At 39.8% G+C, this 20,244-nt stretch overlaps 2 protein-coding genes across 2 annotated transcripts; both read left to right on the plus strand.

Annotated features, from left to right (window-relative positions):
• Positions 1-9,979: 9,979 nt before the first annotated feature.
• MELLADRAFT_45832 (uncharacterized protein) lies at positions 9,980-13,073 on the plus strand (the record flags this gene model as incomplete). The annotated part of the gene is made up of 10 exons (XM_007417614.1): positions 9,980-10,294; positions 10,391-10,503; positions 10,583-11,026; positions 11,105-11,666; positions 11,730-11,929; positions 12,017-12,031; positions 12,093-12,316; positions 12,382-12,415; positions 12,496-12,635; positions 12,704-13,073. The coding sequence occupies 9 exons, from the start codon at positions 10,476-10,478 to the stop codon at positions 12,881-12,883; spliced, it is 1,827 nt and encodes a 608-aa protein (XP_007417676.1).
• A 1,866-nt stretch (positions 13,074-14,939) lies between these two features.
• On the plus strand, positions 14,940-17,114 carry MELLADRAFT_113053 (uncharacterized protein; the record flags this gene model as incomplete). Its single annotated transcript, XM_007417652.1, has 10 exons — positions 14,940-15,251; positions 15,340-15,523; positions 15,606-15,633; positions 15,704-15,956; positions 16,021-16,254; positions 16,342-16,365; positions 16,436-16,512; positions 16,633-16,797; positions 16,899-16,966; positions 17,038-17,114. 10 exons carry the CDS (start codon positions 14,940-14,942, stop codon positions 17,112-17,114), a joined length of 1,422 nt encoding a protein of 473 aa, XP_007417714.1.
• Between the last annotated feature and the right edge of the window lie 3,130 nt (positions 17,115-20,244).

The following is a 20,244-nucleotide window of genomic DNA, read 5'->3' on the forward strand; positions in this document are numbered from 1 at the left end:
GGTCGAATACAACAAAACTTCAAGACACATACGCCAAAATCCAATCGCCAAAGGGAGGGAAAAGGATGACGGAGACGGATCGGATTAGTAAATGGGAAGATATAAAATTGAAAAACACAAGTGAACGAAAAAACTCAAACGTTGGCCGGGATTATAAACCTTCCAATTGTCATCTGCTCGGAAATGTCCATAGAAAAAAGAACCCTCCACTAATTTATGACTATAAATTTATGACTATGCACTCGGAGTGGACCTGCATTCTTCTAAATGCAAGGCGTTCTTTCAAATTAATTGAATAGGTTCATGAGGGGTGTGTGATGACAACCGGAAACAGGCATTGGGGGAGTAAGGTCCTCATAAATTCCCCATTGCCCTCTCATTAAAATTGAATGTTGAACATGTTCAACTAATCACTCTCTCAGATTCACCAACGTTGCGTATGAACAGATGACTCTCACCCATCTTCACAGTTATACATAAGCTATGGTCCATATATGTAATGAACATTGGTTTTCGTCATGTGCGGAAAGAGCCTTTGCAATCTGACTACGCCGCCAGAGTCTTTCTTCCCCAGAGGCCTCATCAATGGATCTATCACGTTACACTTGTATTTTGGCTCATATGTTGTATGTATTATTTTTGTAATGAACTCAGTTTTGAAATGTGTGATCTGATTTTTGTATTAAGATCATTTTTGAAATCTGTACGGCATACATTAAATTTTTTGTAGTGTTAAGCGTGTGAGAAAATCTTTATCAAATAATTATGAACAAGACAAGTCAAGACTTATGTAAAAGATAATCAGAACGATTAAAGAAGTCAAATCCTCAGTCTGTCAAAAATCACGTAAACCTGGTAACTCGGGTGGAAATAAGAGTTATAAGCTGAATATTGAAGAAGCTACACAAATATTCGAAATGCTATAAGAAGCCACTATCTAACCATCACGAAATAAAAGGCATCGAATTTTCTACCTCTTCAAAATTATAGAACCAAGTTAGTTTCCCTTTCCAAAGCCCGGCTTGTAAACCATTAGACTCTACTCTTATTCTAGACTAGAATTTAACTCTTTACATGTTCCGCTTTTCAAAGTAGTTCTCTATCCAGCTTCTAAAAAATCTTGAAATCGTAAAATAAACGTAATTCAATAATTTTCCTTCCAGATTAGCAAACATTTCTGATTCTTATTGATTCTTAATTTCTTCCCTAATTCTCCGTAGTTAATAATTAGCCACCTAGCTCGATTAAGTTAACAACCTCGATTGATCCTTATCCTGTTTATCGAAACTCAGCATACTTTCTTACCTGGTCTAGAGTAAGTCCGTTCTTATTTGGTCACTACCTACATTTCTCGCAACGTAAAGTTGGACGAGATCCCTGTATATCTTTGGATAACAGGCTACTCTAAGCTTAGAGCTTCAGAGAAATACCCGGGTCTAAGGATTGACCATCCTCTACTGTCTCTTCAGTAGGCCCGTGGGTACCTTAAAGTTAGGAAATATATTAGTTCCTACTCTTCATTAGTATACTAATATTACTGTTATCATCTTTGGTAGGAAGAAATTATTATCAAGTATTCCACGTACCCAGAGGAAGACTTAGTCAGGAAACTACAGAGTAAGTACTAGACTTTACCTGTGACCTTTTAGGTAGCCACCCTGACAGGCATAAACCAGCTGCTAATCAGCCCAGACCCCAGACCCATTCCAACACTAGCAAAGTGGTTGGCTAGTTGTACATGGAGGAGAAGGCATGAATTCATGGGACCATCTCAAAATTCTTTCAATTATCCTTACTTTGAACTTATCAAAGTCCCCCCACCCAAGTACATAGTCAAGGGAGGGACTTGCAGCTAATGTCATGGTTTTCAACTCACAACAGCAAGATTTTTGGCCATTTTTTTGTTTTTGCCCATCATGAGGGTTCCACACCTCATAAAGTCTTGCTTCAAGCTGCACACATCTTCCTTGACATCTTGTGGGTCTCCTGGTGCCGGCTTTAGATCTTCATTGTGGATAGATTTGCTGCTATTGCAATTCTTGGACACTATGTTTTTAGAGACATCTGCACGCCTTGTGGTTCCTGTATCATCTTCTCACAACTCTTGAGTGAGCTTAATGGATTTGCTTAGGGTCCGTTCGGCTGCGCCATCTCATCTGACATCCAACTGGGCCTTCTGCCCAGTCGGGGTCGGGCAAAGAGATTGTCATCCTGATTTTTGGTGACAGATGACGGTCAGATGGTCTCCAGATGTGCAGCCAAACGGATAATTCTTGGGTTGAACAAGAAGCCTCTGCTAAACCTTTGTATAACTGGATTCATCAACTTGTTCAGACCAATCCTACATCCTCCTTAACTTAGTCCATTTGCTCAAACTCCTCAAATATAAATTTCTGTAGAGCTCCCCTTGCACTGCAAAACATGCTTCTTCCCTTTACTCCAGCAGGGACTATATTCCCCAGAGTTATTATCTACTCAATAAATTCTTCTTGTCTTTATTGAAATCCTAAGAGTCTGATAATTTAATATCAACTGAACGAAATTTTGACATACTTCTCTTGCTGGGCAGAAATGTCTGTCACTTGTGCCTCAGTTACAGTAACTTGGTGCACACTCAGACATGAGTGGCACAGACTTACTTCCAGTAGAACTAAGGACACATTTAGTGGACACATTTACATTCAAAGTCTTTGATCAGGAAAAATATCTAGGGATGTATACATCAGTTTTGAGAAAAAACACCACCTGCTTGTTTTCATTTTATTTTTTTAAAGGTCACACTAAAAACTATTCACCAATATTCTATATAAGAGCTATATTCAACTTATTTAAGGGTGCAATGATTGTGAAAGATCACAATCCTGTTTATCTTTTACAATCATTGCTTCCTTTGTACCAAGAAGGCACATTTTTTGCTATGGTTGCAACCAGCGGAGAGGTGGGAGGAGACTTGAATGGCAAATTACAATGTAAAAAGTTCAGCACATCATTGACACAGGTGCTGTATGTAGAATCTAGGTCAGGCATTTTTAGTGCAAACTTTAAAAAATCAAAAACAATAAAAGAAACAGGCAACATTTTTTTCTGAAACTGCTGTAAATGTTGATAGTGAACATTGGATACATGTCTATTTGAGTCAAGCAAATAACTGGAAATCAAAGCAGCCATTGAGAATGCACCAATACCTCTTCAGCATCCGATGAGGGCCCTTGTGGTAGCTTTACTGATGTAAGGTCTCACCAATGAGTGGTAGGGTGGGGTGCACGACAAAGTAAGGACTTTGAACTATGTGCTTTGATCAGGCCCAGCCAAAGCTTTCTTGATCACATCGAGGCTATAAATATGTATATAGTCAACCCTCGAGGCATACATTTTAGGTGCAAACTTCCTCTAAAAGTTTTTATGGAGTTTATACCAATAGTAAGCTTTCTCTGTATCCCTTTGTGTCAAGTGCATCAGCTCCGGTGGATCCTAAAAAGGCCCAATCGAGACTGATGAATGTCAATGATGCATCGGGCCACCGCGTGAACATATTGACGCCAACTGACCAAGCAATATTGTTTGTTATGTAGACGGAGAATCATTCAAGATGAAGGGGGAAACATGATCAGTCACAACAGGTCAAAAGCCGTCGGGATCAAGTTGGTTCAGTTGGCCGTATGAGTAATGCACAGATTCACAAACACGACAATAAGTTAGTTTGTGAATAAAAGAGAAAAGCTTTGAATGAGATGAAGATCAAAGCTTGGTGCAACTCATAGTAGGCTTTATAGGAAAAGACAATTTGAAAACAGATAGATGAGAGAGTTATGCGCACACAGTTGGAGATTTATCAAATAAAGAGAAACATATCAAATTCATCACGCAGGATGACATAAGCATAGAGAAAGGATTCATCACGCAGGATGATCATACACACGTAAAACATCAAAACATATCCAGAACTATTTGATAATAGTCAACAACTAACATTCCCCCCTAACTCGAGCACTCTACGTTTGAAACCTGAACACAACACCTCTCAAAAGCCTCAACAGAAAGTGGTTTAGTAAGAAAATCTGCTGGCATTGACGTGGTTGGCACATGAGATGCCTTGATATTGTTGAGTCTGACGTGGTCACGAATGAAATGATATCGCACATCAATGTGCTTCGACCTATTGTTGATGACAGGCTCCTTACATAAAAACACTGTTCCACGATTATCATTGAACAGTTGAATAGCATTCCCAACAGAAGCAATAGAAACAGCGGAGACTGGTAGATTGAGATCATGAAATAAAGTCTTAAACCAAATTGCCTGACGAGCGCAGTCGGAAATCGACATATATTCGGCTTCGGTAGTGGACAATGCAGTTGACTTTTGACAACGACTTCGCCAAGACAAGATAGCTCCTCCGTAAGTGAACAAATACCCAGTTACAGACCTTCGATCTGTGGGATCGTTGGCGTAATCAGCATCACCGTATCCTTTGAGGTCAGCGGGCATTGATCCTTTGAACATGATACCGCGAGAAATCGATCCTTTGAGATATCGAACAAGGTGCTTTGCGGCATTCCAATGCTCAAATGTATAGCAAGAATTGTATCGTGATAATTGACTAACTGCGAAAGCAATATCTGGCCTAGTACTTATTGCAGCCCAGTTCAGAGATCCTATGAGAGATTGATAAGGTAAATAGGACGCTGCAGCTACATCTTCCGGGGTACCATTTCGTAATTTGATGCCAAGAGGTAGAGGAACCTTGACTGGATTTAAAGTGTTGAATCCGAATCGATCAAGCATGTCCTGCAGAAAATGAGCCTGGTCGATTGAAATGGCACCATCTTGATGATACTGAATTCGCATGCCTAGATGCAACAATGGTTTAGTCTTCCATTTTACCTCATAAGATTTCAGAAGATGAAGGCGGAATTCTTCAACGAGGTTGTCGGAGTTTGATACCAGAAAACCGTCATCAACATGAATGTGAAGATATAAGAATGATGATGCACGCCGGAAGATGAATAAACAATTGTCGGCTTTGGATGTGATAAAACCGAAAGCTTTCAATTTTCGACGAAGATCATCGCTAAAGTCACGAGCTCCTTGACGAGTTCCATAAAGGGATTTACCGAGTTGAACCACCATTCCTTCAGTACCAGGCGTAACAAAACCTTTGACCTGTTGAATGTATACACATTCCTTCATTAATCCATGAAGAAAAGCTGTCATAATATCGAATTGAATTACCAAACACTTGAGATATGATGCTATAGCTACCAGCAACCGAAACATGTCTGATTTTCCAACAGCCGAATACGTATCATGAAAATCAACTCCCTCAACTTGACGATTCCCAAAACAAACCCAACGAGCTTTGTATTTCAGCACGTTACCCTTCTCATCTCTTTTCTTCTTTAAAACCCACATACCTCCTATAACACGCGCACCCTCAGGTCTAGCCACAAGTTTACCAACAGAATGCTGAGTCAAGGAATCAAATTCCAACTGCATAGCTTTTCGCCATTCGTCTGCATCGGATGCTTCCATAGCCTGTTTATATGAAGGTTCGTCATTCATATCTGATCCAGCATGAGCAATGAAATTTCCCAGACGTTGTGGCTTACTTGCATTTCCTATAGGTCGAGTTTTAATCGGGGTTGGCGAAAGTGAATGTTCACGAGGAGATTGAGATGATGAAGGAGAGCATAAAGTAGGAAGCAACAATGTTTTAAGAACTGGATTGTGAATAGGACTATTGGAAACATTTTCAACGTTTAAAGTGGAAGTAGAAGATGAATCGGAGGTGGATAAAAGAGAATTTGAATCCTTGGAGTGATTTAGATTTGAAACTGTTGAGGTTGAAGATAATGTTGAGATAGAAGGAATATCACTACCAGGATCTTGTAAAATAATAAAAGAAGGAGAAGATACGATATTGGGAAGATGCACGAAAGGAAACTCGGCCTCATTAAATAGTACTGATCTAGTGACCACGATCTTCCTATCCAGTAAGTCCCATATGTGGTACGCTTTAGCCATTAATTCATATCCAACTAACACCCCGTTTCTGCCTTTTAATCCAAGTTTACCTGTGATCCGCGGAGCTAGATACACAGCAGAACATCCAAGTGTTCTTAAAAACGACGGATCAGGTCCGTGATAACCCTTTCCGGGAAGAAAGCTATTCCATTTGGTAAGTGGAGTTTCATGATTTAAGAAAGAGTGTGGCGAGTGGTTGAGAGTAAAGGTTGTTGCCAACGCTATTTCAGCCCACATGTTTGTTGGTAATGAAGCATGATGTAAGTTACATCTAACCCGTTCTATTAAGGATCGATTATACCTTTCAGAAATTGAATTCTGCTCAGGAGTCTCCGCGGGACCTTGCTCCAAAGAAATGCCATGCTGGGTCAAATAAGATAGAAATTCTTTAGATTGATATTCGCCGCCACGATCACTATGAAATACCTTGATCTTGGATTCAAAAATTAATTCTACCCTGGTCTTAAAATTGACAAAACAATGAAATACTTCTGACTTGAGTTTGATAGGAAAAATGGTGGCATATCTAGTACAATCATCTATAAATGTGACTAAGTATTTAGCACCACCAAGAGAAGGAGGAAAAGGACCTATTACATCTGAATGTATTCTATTAAGCACAGCAGATGATGATGGAAAGTGAGATTTAAAAGGAAGCTGAGAAATCTTGGCTTTCTGACATGTATTACAAGGTGAACGATTAGAAGATACAGAGCCAGAGATTTTAATGTCGCCTTTTGCAGCTAATCTTTTGATAGCATCGTAATGGAGGTGACCTAAACGGTGATGCCAACATTCAGCCGAGGCAGAATATGCATTTATTGAAGACATAATGCGAACCTCACAATCCCATAAACAATCATCGGATGTCTTACGACATATGAAATACGCATCACCTGGGTAAACCAACAACCGTAATGCTTTCATCAGAACCCGAGAAGGAGGCCCCATTGGCACATAATTGGCTCAACGATAACAAATTGACAGTCATAGTAGGAACATATAGAACTTCCGGTATCAAGATGTCGACGGGTTGATGAGTGACTTCAGAAAAACCCGGAATGACGATAGTTCCGATATGAGTCGCATACTGAGGAACATTTGATATACCATTGATCTTCACCGAATCGATTGCTTTTAAGGTTGTGAACATGTGTTTGTTGGAAACGATATTACGTGAAGCAGCCGTATCCGCAAGAATCGATCCATAAGAAGAACCATCCGTCTGAGCCGAATATGCATGAGCAGCAAAACCTTTGTCTGGAAAGTCATCGGCCAGCTCCAAAGCACTAAATTGATTACTGGTCGTTACATTAAAGGCAGAAGCAGGCGGAGGGTTCTTTTTGGCTAAGTGAGCAGCCTCAATTTCAAGATAACGCTTCGCCATTTCAGATTCTGACAACTTGTTTGAACTTGGATTTGGAGATGAAGATTTAGCTTTAGCTTTTGGACCTGTACTGTTTTGAAAATGACAGTTCCGATTTGTATGAGGAAGGCCGCGATGATTCTCCAAATTGCATACGTCGTTAGGACCAGGACCAATACGTCGAACCACACGATTTGTTGTTTGAGCGGGTGGTACCACTTTAGCAGTAAAAGCGTTAGTCGAGGAAGTGACTCCTGATGACGAACGCTTAGCCGTTTCAATAACCAATCTATCCATAACCATTTGAACAGTGAGATTGGACAAATCGGCGAAGAAAGGAGCAGTGATGAACTCAAATTCTTTCCCTAAACCGTTCAAGAGAAAAATCGCTAATAACTTAGAGGACAGAGCAATTTCTTTATCCTCAGCAGAATATTGAGCTAGCTGATTGTGCAGATTACGAATTCGGATAATGAAGTCGGACAGAGATTGACCAGGTTTGAGCCTAGCCGTAGCGATTTCACAAATAGCAGCAGCCGCCAAAACACCACCACTACTGCCGTGAGCTTTACATAAAGTTTCATAAGCAATCTTAGGCGTGTCGGTAATCTTGACTAAAGAATCATTCGCCGTGTCCAGTGACTCAACCATGATTTCCATAACTCGTCCTTGTTGTCGTCGGTACAGAAGAAGGGCGGTAGGATCGGTAGGAGGAGCATCAGAAGTTAGAAAAGAAGATAAACCCCTAGTTTGAAGAGCGAAGTGTAGACGCTTATTCCAGTGAGGAAAATTCCCATCGCGAAGTTCAGGAATTTTGATGCGGTCATTGATACGATCCTCTTGAGTATTCGTAGTGGCCATGATTGAAGATAAAGGACGAGTTGTCGACTGAGATGACGATTCGAGATCAGACGAATCGGAGAGTTGATCAAGGTCGGATGAAGGGGATAACTGAGCAGGTGATCCGGAGTCGATAGGCGAAGAAGCCATATAGATGCGAAATAAGCAGACGGAAAACCAGATGGGATATAGAGGAGAAATTAAAAATCCCCAATGTCGTATGTGTATAAACTGTGTTTACTCGGTAAAACGGCTCATAACCTATGAGTAATGCACAGATTCACAAACACGACAATAAGTTAGTTTGTGAATAAAAGAGAAAAGCTTTGAATGAGATGAAGATCAAAGCTTGGTGCAACTCATAGTAGGCTTTATAGGAAAAGACAATTTGAAAACAGATAGATGAGAGAGTTATGCGCACACAGTTGGAGATTTATCAAATAAAGAGAAACATATCAAATTCATCACGCAGGATGACATAAGCATAGAGAAAGGATTCATCACGCAGGATGATCATACACACGTAAAACATCAAAACATATCCAGAACTATTTGATAATAGTCAACAACTAACAGGCCGCGGCTAGACTTACAAACCCAAGCTTACACTTGAGTTCACAGCTAACTTGAGTCCCTCTCGGCGAACGAGCCTGAGGTAACAGAGCTCCAGGATTTACCACGGCATTGGGACTCGGAGTAGGAGATACAAAGGTCGAGTTTTGAGTGACCTTCCTTCCATTCATGCACTAGATTTCAGTTGATATTTATGCGATATTATTTGATCAAGGCGAGTCACAATTCACCTCAAGAATGATTGCTGTCCGGTTAAAATTTGTTGGTAAGAAAACACCCTGCTCACAGATTATCACATCAATTACCCCCCAATGACTTCTGAGCTTTCTGCGAGCCTCGAGGTGAACAATGCTTGGCATAGATTGATGTCTTGTTTTAATTGGGCAGCCCAAGCTACCACATATATTAGCTGTGCTGTAAATGGTAACATACTTCAGAAAATGGAAGACAATTTTGTATCTAGCCATAAATGAGCATAAAGATATATTTACTGCAACCAGTCCTTGCAACTTTTGAGCCTCCAGCCTTAAACTGTTATCTGGTGCCCGTGACATGGTTGCTGTGTTTACGGCAGCCACTCCTGTCTCATCAGAGTTGACGAAATCTGACTTTTTCAAGTCCCTATCTGCGATGGATGGTAATCTTCAAACTCGATTTTGCAAAGCTTAGATTGAACGCCTGATATCCTTCGTGCGTTGACATTTTGTACATTATGTGTTGTTGGGGGCAGCGCAGTTGAGGCACCCCTGAAGGTGAAGTCCACAGTTTCAGTCTCAATTGATTCAATGAGAACATAGGGTCTTCGAAGGCCCTTGATCCGAAGTCAGTTGGGTAATAGACAAAGCCCGCATTCACGACATGCAAAGACCTTGAGCTCAGAAAGCAGTTTAAGCAGTGCATAAGAAACAAGCCCGTGCGTGAGCTGCTCATGTCCAATTCTTCTTGTTGGTTGGCGATGCAAATCCAGAACGGATGGACTGGTGTTGGGTTGTTCTCGAGGTGTTGTGACCTCTGACGGCTTGAAGTTGTGGTTTCCGAATTCCAAAGGACGGGAAACTGTGCGGACGCGGCCGCGCGGGGGATTAGTTGAGCTCAACGGAAAATAGTCTGAAATCCAGTGGAAACGGTATCAACTTCAATTCAACTTATCTGACTCAGCTTCAACTCAGACGGTATAGATCGACCATCTCCTTTCGATCTGCGCTTGTGTAGCAATATATCAGCCGCGAGGTTGACACAAGTGCATTTGGCTACTGGCTATGCTCAGTTTGACTTGAGCCGGTTCATTCTTGAGTTTGTCCGCACTCGGCCTTTTTCCCTTTGTCAGCTTTCATTTCGAACAAATCGACCAAGGCGAGCTTCTCAGGCAAATCCTCTAATGAGGTCAATCATCTTCAAACACAGTGAATCGACAAATTGTACAGACACAGTAGGGACCCATTTGGCTCAGGTGTAAAGCCCGAATACCATCGATGACGTTCAGCCATATACGTAAGAAGCTCGATTGAGGCTGTCGAGGGCCACTTATTGCCTGTTTATATCACTTCTCGAGCTAATCGAATTTTTCACCTCGACCCTTAATTACAGAAACTGAAGCTCACTGGGCTTCTCATTTTTGAAAGCACAACACTTCTCAAAAAAATCACTCTCCAACTTCACATCTTTCTGCAAAATGTCGGATCGAATGTCGCCTGCCACCTGTTCGTCCCATCCTTTTCTTCTGCTCAGATGTCTCGATCCATGAACTGATCTATTCCAACACATCTTTTTCCACTTTAGATTATCATTCGCTTCCCAGTGCTGATGGAAGTAATGGCCACCACCGATTTTCTCGCAATTCCATCGCTAGCTCGTCAGCTCCTTCCAATCCCGATCATCGTTATCATGACCTGAGTGACGTGATCAGCGAGACAAGTATAGAGGTGCCTCAATTACAAGCTTTCCTTAACGCACACGGCTCTATAGCTGCCATCAATGGCGCCTCGATGGAGATTCCGGGTTCTTCAGCTATGCGACCTCGCACATTCTCCTTCTCCACTGCCTCGCTCGCTGGGTCTTTGCACTCGACCTTTGTTCCACCTTCTTCAGAAGTCACCTCGCTGCTGGGTCCACCTGAAGCACGGGCCATAGCTACTGCTGTTGACGAGAGTGAAGAACGGTTTGGACTCGATGAATTGTTACAAGAAATGCGACTTCTCAGTACCTACGCTATTCCAATCGTAGGTCAGTGCACCTTATTATGTCTCAATTTTCCATACAAGCAAAACTTGAAGCTTATAAATGTCTCCGATCACTTTATAGGCACCCATATACTGGAATACTCTCTGTTGATCGTGAGCGTGCTCTCAGTCGGTCACCTCGGTACCACTGAACTTGCAGCTGCCAGTCTCGCCAACATCACAGCGAATTGTGCCGCGTTGAGTGTCATCATCGGCTTCGTTTCTGCGCTCGACTCGCTATGTCCTTCTGCTTTCACCTCACCTCACCCCGAACGCACCTCACTCCACGCCCTCCGTACTTCCATACTTCTCGTCATCTTACTCGTACCCGAGCTTCTCATATTTTGGCACGCCAAACCGATATTTTTGTTCTTACGGCAAGATCCCGATGTGGCAGCGGCTGCATCTTCCTACCTGCGCGTACTTTCTTTCGGCTTGCCTGGTTATGCTATTTTTGAAGTGACTCGGCGTTGGCTTCAGGCGCAACAATTGATGTTACCTCCTACACTTGTCGTCTTTATTGTGGCACCGATCAATGCGATATTGAGTTATCTGCTTGTTTGGGGTCCAGCGCCATACGGAATTGGATTTCTTGGCGCTCCTGCGGCGACCGCTTTCTCATTTAACCTCATGGGCATCCTTTGGTTTGTAATTCATGTTTTCAACTGTGCGATCCTCTTTGGCTAATGACCATTATACCAACACAGTTTATGCTATTGTATATTCTTTGCTCCGCGGACGGCTTGGGGTGGGTTTACACGAGCAGCTTTTCAAGAGCTTGGTCCAAATTTCCGTTTTGGACTCGCTGGCTTTACGATGATCGCTAGTGAATGGTGGTGTTGGGAAATTGTCGGACTTTCTAGTTCTTTACTTGGTCCCAGCACGCTGGCTGCCCAAAGCATCATCAGTTAAGCAGAACCCCATCTCCTCTGCGCGCCGTAAACAATCCAACGAACAATGCTGATACCCCTTCCCATAACTCTTCACTATTTAGCCACCATTTCGACATGTACGTTATCTCACAGTTCACATTCTCATCACATGCATTGACTTTATTTTCGTCTTTTCAGTTGTCTACCAGTTTCCCTACGCTACTTCGGCCGCGGCCGCTGTACGATGTGGCAATTTATTGGGTGCAGGTATGCCACGTCGAGCGAAATTGGCCACTCTATCCGCTCTTGCTTGTGGATTTTGCGTGGGGGTCGTCAATATGATCATTATGGTTAGCTTCCGTGAAGGGTTGGGAGAACTTTTCAGTTCGGCCCCAGAGGTGATATCTATCGTTGCCGATGTGGTGAGTAGTCCTTTCCTTTTCTTCGTGACCCTATTGGCGAGACTGATCTTTGCACACCTTTCTAGTTACCACTCGTGGCCCTCTTCCAAGTACCCGATTGTTCGTAACCATGAAACGCCTCATGATTTTACCACTGTGTAACTGATTCAACATATGTTTTGCGAATGTATCATCCACAGGTATCGCTGCGGTAGCGGGTGGTGTCTTGCGAGGGTTAGGGAAACCCAACATAGGAGCCATGATCAACTCGGGCGGTTACTATGCCGTTGGACTTCCGATCGGGCTTATCCTCACCTTCTCAAGAATCAACTTGGGCGTAGTGAGTACACATCATCTGATTTCACAGGTGGAATTACAGAAACTGATTGCAGTTGACAACAACCATAGTACGGCTTATGGATCGGTATGACGATTGCAGTAACTTGTACCGCATCAACATGTACATTGTATATCTTAAGGACGGACTACGTTTATGCAATGACACGGGCTCGACAAAGAATGTGGGAGGCTCTAGGTGCAAGTCATGTTGAAGAGCAAGAACGGTGTGACTATGGTACGCTTCATTAAACCAACACCAATTTTGCTACCAATAGAAGCAGGTCTTCAGATCCGCCCCTACTTCATAACGTATATGTGGATCTTTCTTGCTCTTGTTATCTACATTTTTGAATACATCAACTTGTTCATAGTATTTTACATAAAGCTGCATTGCTACAATTAATGAATCATAGACCTTACTGCCTGAACGTTTCATGACAAGTCTGGTTACACTGAGATCAACTACTCAGCATTGGTGAATTCTACCATATGCTATTTTCTTGTCAATATTATGTCCACTAGACGGATCCGCAGCCTATGTCTTGTACAAAACATAAAGACTTATACGTTTTCGAGGAGGCACTTGTGATGTTGTGTTTTATACTCACAAGAGGAATCAAGTCAAGATGAGTGTCATGTGAGATGGAGCTTAGAAGTCCTTCGTGTCCCAAAACATGACATTCTCATTTTTTTTGAAAGTTTTGAGAGGATCAAATTGAAGCTGTCCCCCAAGCTTTTCTCCGGCTTGTTTTCCTTTAGCAATACTCCTCCACGTGACGATTGCGCGCCCCAGAGGAGTGTAATCGCCAGGCCTGAGCAAGTGAATAGGTGACAAGACATCCTCTGGTGTGTAAGGCGCAAGATACTTGAGCAGAAGACTTGGTTTGTGAAAGAAACTTGCATTCATGAGACCTTGCCGGACTCATCAAATTCGATTCCAATCGTAAGGTTACTGACAAGACCAAGCCTTGACGCTTTGAAGCGGTTAGCTGCTCAATTTTAACAATCCAGTTACGCCAAGAAAAGCATTCTGAACTGCTGATGAAATGCTGCCTCGTTTTAAGGCTCTCGAAAGAGTGAGGACTGACCGGAGTCGGCGTGGAACAGAAACATATCCTACTCTCCATCTAAACCCATAATGCGTAACCCCATAGACTCTAATATGTGTAACCCTCTTACAGGTACGCAGGCAAGGCTCGATGGATTAGGATGAGGGAAGCTTTGATGGAGTTGATCTGACGATGACCTGCAGTTTCCGTAGTGAAGCAATAGAGACAACAAGTTTGTTCAGCGATACCACGGATAGAATATACGATTGCACAATCCTTGGAGTCCAGATCATTCATATTTTAAACACAAGGGTCAGAGATATCAGTCAGAGTTTTGGGTAAAGATAGTCAATTTCTGATACAAGTTTCATGATGAGCCAATCTGAACATCGAATGAATTCTATGAGTCGAATCACAAGAACCCTCCCCTTAATTCCCAAGGCTGATCAAGATCTGAGTCGAGAAAGCTTAAGAAGAGAAAACGATTGGAATTTTGACTGTGATTTTAATGGACCCAACCTCAAGCAAGCGGTATCAAAGGAAGTCAGACCGACCGAAGCAAAACATACAAGCTTGATACTTTTTTTGATTTTTCATCCGCTGTAGCATGAATAATGTTTGCGTAGTAAAGTGTGAAACTATACTGAGTCTGAGTCCAAGTTGAGTAAGAACGAACGAAATATCGAAAAAACACCACAGACACGCAACTTCAAGAGGTGAGACGTGTGTGCAGGCTAAAATTTAAAAGAGCAGTTAGTCAAACTCATGTCTACATGGAATTCTAAATCATAAACTTCTCCTCATCATCTGTATCAGATAGAATCGGTTGAAACGAAGAGGGGAAAAGTCGGCATGAGCTTTTATAATTGGGTTTTCCAAGTCTGTTCTCCTTTTTTCCGTTCTCCCTTCATTAACCATTTTAACATTATATATTTTGAAAAAACTAGTTGTTGGTCATCTTATCGTTCGTTAAGACCACATCTTTCCCTCTCCTAAACAAAATCATCAACTTTACTTGTGCAAGAGAACTCTCTGATATTCCTTGCACAACTTATTTCATGGTCTTCCTCACTCTCGTTTAAACACCAGGATAGAAACTACGAAGATCCAGAAAGAGAACTATATATTAATTTAATAACAGACAACAGCACCAGTTTTTGTCAAGAACTACATTCGTTTGGAAACCCAACCTCAAGCAGAAGTCTAGCTTCAAGAACACCTTATAAAGATCACCATCGAGCCTTCCCGAACCGAAGATGGTTTATCAATCAATAAGACCTTCACTAGGTTTGGTTATCCTTGGAGCAAGTCTTTCTTCTGGATTCCTTCTTCCTGCTGCTCCTGGTTCTGCTACCCAAACTCCTGGAGTCCCATCACCTATCAATTCAACCAATGGATCTCCTCCTCCTACTACTAATAATAATGCTACATCAACTCAAGCACCTGTTCCGCAGAATGTTAAAGATCCTAATTGTATTGCTGGAAACCTTTCGGCTCAAACTTGGAAAGATTTAAAACTAGATGATTATTTAACTAACTATTCAGGTGGTCAAAACTTAACTCTAACAGTAAGTCTATTCCTATATCCCAAACACCCTTTCAATCTACCAGCATTTTTTCATATCTTTTTTTTTTGTTTTTTTTTTTCTCTCTTAGCAATATGCAGATTCAAAAGGAGCACAAAACTTTAAATGTGGTATAGAAGAAGATTGTACGATTGGACAGATTTGTGATCCTGTAGTTGGACTTGATTGGTATATATTATTATCAGTACAAGAATGGAATAATTGTATGAATTCGGTTTATAAAGCTGTTCATTTTGCTACTTCGATTGTTCAAGGTAAATTTCTTCATTCTTGTCTTCCACATTTTTTACATCAAGGTTCTAAAGAAAAAAGATGTTGATTAGTTATTTCGATTAGGTACTTTGGCACTTATGGTATCGGAACTGTAAGTCTTTCCAACAAATCTAAAATGAATCATCCACACTAACATCACGAAAATTCCTTTCGGTTTTTAGTACTAATCGGAATATGCCAGCATCAGCCTACGCATTTGATGCATCATCATTGGCAATGTTGATTGCTTCATTTTCAGCTGTGATGGTCCTAGGAGTAGATTTACTATTCTTGGCAGGTTATGTTGGAGTGTTATATACGATCCTTTCAACTTTCGGTATCATCTCAGTGGCTTCTGGTTTCTTGGCTAGTAATGGGTTTACTATAAGTAATTTACTTTCAACAGCTCCAGAAGATAAGAAATCATTCATAGCCGTACGTGAACTCTTTCCTTTCGTATTCAAAGATTTCGAGTTCTTATCTGTTGGTTTTCTTCTAGTGGGGTGATATTGGGAACGTTTTCTCTCAATGGGAAAGTGGAATGCATTCAAAGATCTCAAATACTACTCAAACCGTTCTTAATTCTCCTATCAGTTCTCCACAAGGCATCAGTGGTGTTTTAAAGAATGGAGTGTTCTTATATGATACTCAACCTAAAACTACGGCTGATCTTCAAACTGAATATGCTACTGTTATTCAAGCTCGTTCATTAAATTTAGTACTACGTTCGATGGTAAGAATTTTTTTTTTCTACAATTTTGATAAATGTGCGAAAAAGAAAGAATGATCTTGATGGTGATTCTTTTTTTTTTTTGCATAGGGTGCTTATGTGACTCGTGGTGGGGTTAGTGATTCTTTTTCTTCATATATCTTTATCAAACCATTAATGTTTTGTTTGGTTAATTTTTTTTTAGGAAAAATGTGATGGAAAAGGTCCAAATGGAGCACGAGAAGGCGACGAATATTTATCCTACTGTACCCCCGACAAAATGTAAGCCAAATCAACAATCTCATCTCAAAAATCTTTGAAAATGATTTCGTTTTTCCCTCTTGATTTTGTTTTTCCTCTTGATTTTGATTTTTGGATTTTGATTTATTTATTTGATTGTAGAATGATGAATATTGTTTTAGCAAAAGGAGATAAAACCGAAAACAAAATCCAAAGTGCTAAAATGATTTCAGCTAAATTTGGTTTTACAACTGATTATCTTGTAAATCAATCTTGGATTTGTCAATCTAAATATAAAAAATTCGAATTTGATCCTTATCAAGATAGGTAAGTAAAAAAGCAAAAACAAAAAACAAAACATTTTATATAAAGAAAAAAATCTGATTGAAATTGGAACTTATTTGCTTTTTTTGTGGTTTTTTTGGTAGTCCTTTACCTTCTGATCCTAATCAGGAATGTATTATCAATTTGCCAGTTTGTGATCTTTCAGATATCAGTAAGTTAATCTCTAAATCCAATTTTGTTCTACAAGTTTCTAATCTTATTTAATTTGATTGATTTAAATAGGAATCGATAAGGCTCGTAAAGGAAAACATCATTCTACCACAAAAGCATGTAGAGTACAAGGAGGCTTACCGATCTAAATAAAAATCAAAACCATCATCATAAAAAAAACTTATTCTTTTTGATGATGGGTTTCTTCTTTGATTTTTTTCTTTTTATGAATTTTTATTTTGGTTTTTATCTCTTTAAGATCATAAAGAGATTTTCTGGCTTGAACTTTGCTTTGTGTTTTTCTTTTCTTTTGTGATACCGAAATTCAATTTTTTTGATGTTTTTTTTTTGGTTGAATGGTTCTTTATCATGAAAGAATGATAATTTTTCAAATCATTTATTTATTTCGAAATATATATCATATCTTTGCCGAACTTACATTCAAAGCAATCCAGTACAGTATAGTATGGTTATGTACAATTTCTTGGTGAATCAAAGAAAAAGATACACAAATGAAAAGATTAATCATTAGAGATAAGCAAAAGTTTGATTAGAAAGAGTGCATGAGAAGTCACCAGGAAATAAGCTCATCAAGTTGATTATCGATAAATTAAGATTGTTTGAGATAGGGTTGAAGAGAAAGTTGTGTTCTGAAGAACTTCGAAAGTTAACTGTTAGATTGCTCAGGATGGTAGTGATGATTAGGAATAGGAGAGAAAGAAGTGATAGTAACCCCAATTGAATGAGATGATGAGCTGGTAAAGTAATTGGAAGTTAAAGTATCTATCTTCTACATATTCTGATTGAATAACCCCAAAAAAATAAATAAAACTCTATGGAATAAATACTGAATACTGTTGGTAGTAGTAGTACTGGTACAATCTAGTGGGTCAAAGGGTTAGACAGTAGACTTCAGTTGCCCTTTCTCTTTTTCTATTTCTGTTTCTTTCGAATTGGAAAGATAAGAAGATGAGAACAAATCAAGAAATCGAAATAGAAGAAAGATTAAATTCACCACCATTGATCGATAGATTAGCTTCAATGTTATCTTCACCAATCATCACTTCAACTACTTCAACTACAACAACAACTACTAACCAATCACCATCACCAAGAACTTCACCATTCAGTTTAGCATTCAAACCAGAAGAACTCATCAATCTAACTAGATCTCATTCATCAAACCATCATCATCATCATCAGAAATTACCAAGAGGTTTCTCTCCTCCATTCTCTCCTACTACTCCTTCTCCAATCAACGATCATCATCACCATCAATTCTCTCAATCTTTCATCAATTCGATTCAACCTATAAATCATCATCATCATCACAACAACAAAAAACCACCACCCGTTTCAATCCCTCCACCATTACGTAGACCGATCATCAATCAATCAATCTCTTCAATCTTATCTCAACACCATTCTTCATCTTCAGATCCTTCATCTTCATCAGTTCATCATCATAACAGTGGAAAAGAATTAGAAATTGAAGAACAACTTGATGTGAATAGAAGAACAGGTCGGCATGAAACTTTGGCAATTCGGATTGATCAAACTGGTAAAGTCGATGGTGAAGGTGGTAGGGATCGATGGGGTAACAGATGGAGTATGGAAGGTCATGTGTTAAGTCCAGTGATAAGGTAAGTGTCTTCTGATTCGGATCATATCGAAAGTTCCCAAAACAGACGGTCATGTTTGATGTTTTTTTTAGTGAACGAACTGAACCTACTCATACCACCACGGGTGGTACTACTACAAATTATTCTAGTTCGGTCACTTCTTCTCATCATTCTAATTCTTCACAACCTTCTTCTTCATTTCAAAGATTATCATCCAATAACCCACTTCTTAAAAGACTTCATCATTCCAATACAATCTTCACTCCTACTCAATCTGATTCATTCGAACCAACTCATCACGAATCAATCCAACCAAACTTTATATCAAATGGTACTTCAACTCCTATACCCACTAGACCGGTTTCTACGATTCCTAATAATACTCATCATGGAAGAATCGGTTTGGAAAACCAACATGAAAATGGGATACCTTCTTTACACTTGTCTGGATCGGGAACGGGATCCCCTCATCCAAACGAGTTTAAAAAAATTAAAAAATCAAAAATTAAAAGATTAACTGATCAAAAAGATTACGAAATAGCCAACCGACAAGCCCAAAAAAGGCACGAAAAAGAAAGACGAGAAAAAGTAAAGGATTTTAATTTCCCCTCACACTTCTACATACACATAGCTTTGAAAAACAAAAAAAAAGTTTTCCCAAGTTTCTTAAATCTGATGTTGTGTCTTTTTTTCTTTTCGTGATTATAATAGATGGTTAAGATGAGAGATGAGATTGTGAATCAATTAATCCCTTCACCTTCTAATGCAAGACTTATACGAGATTTAGGAAAACTTTATTTAGATTGGAATTTAGGTCATCAAAGTAGTAGTGAACCTAGTATTAAATTAGCTATTCATTATTTAGAACAAAGTATTCAGATCGGTCAGTTTTGTTTTCTACTCCATTTAAACCACAACAACAACTAAAATACCACGATTTTTTTTGGTTGAACTAATAGATAATGGAGATCCGATGGCTTGGAATGTTTTGGCTAAAGCATGGCAAACGTTACATTTTCAACATCCCACTACAACTCAATCAGAAACCAATCAACGAATTTCAAATGCGTCATTAGGATACAGGAAATCGATCATGTTAAGTACTCCATCAATTCCGATCTCCAACGAATATCGAAAAGATTATCAAAGGTTTTTAGGATTAAAGAAACGATATAGAGAAGCGGCATTGGTTTTACAAGAAGGCATAGAATTAGATCCGACAGATTCGAAACTTTGGTTTGAGTTAGGAAGAATGATGAAGGGTTGGGCATTGGAAACGAATGAAGAAGAAGATGAAGAGAACTTGGAGAGTAAGAAGGAAAGATTGGGTAGAGCTTTTGAAGCGTTTGAAAGATCGTTTGAATTGGATGGTCAAGAAGAAACTAAAGTAGAATTGAATGAGATTAAACGAATCGAATTGGAAATCAAAGAAAAAGAAGATTTGAAAACCATCAAGGAAGGTTTGGGGAAGGGAAATGAAATGAAAATTAATCCTGAGATGATGATTATACCTGATTTTGAAAGTTTGATGAGACAAAAACATGATCGGGAAAAAGAAGAAAAGAAGAAAGTCAAGGAAATCGTGAGTGATTGTAAATCAAATGAAGAGATTGGTCGACTTGATAAGAATGATGATCAAAAGAAAGAACTCGTGGAT

The sequence above is a fragment of the Melampsora larici-populina genome, assembly GCF_000204055.1.
Source record: "Melampsora larici-populina 98AG31 unplaced genomic scaffold MELLAscaffold_76, whole genome shotgun sequence".
NCBI classification, from domain to species: domain Eukaryota; kingdom Fungi; phylum Basidiomycota; class Pucciniomycetes; order Pucciniales; family Melampsoraceae; genus Melampsora; species Melampsora laricis-populina.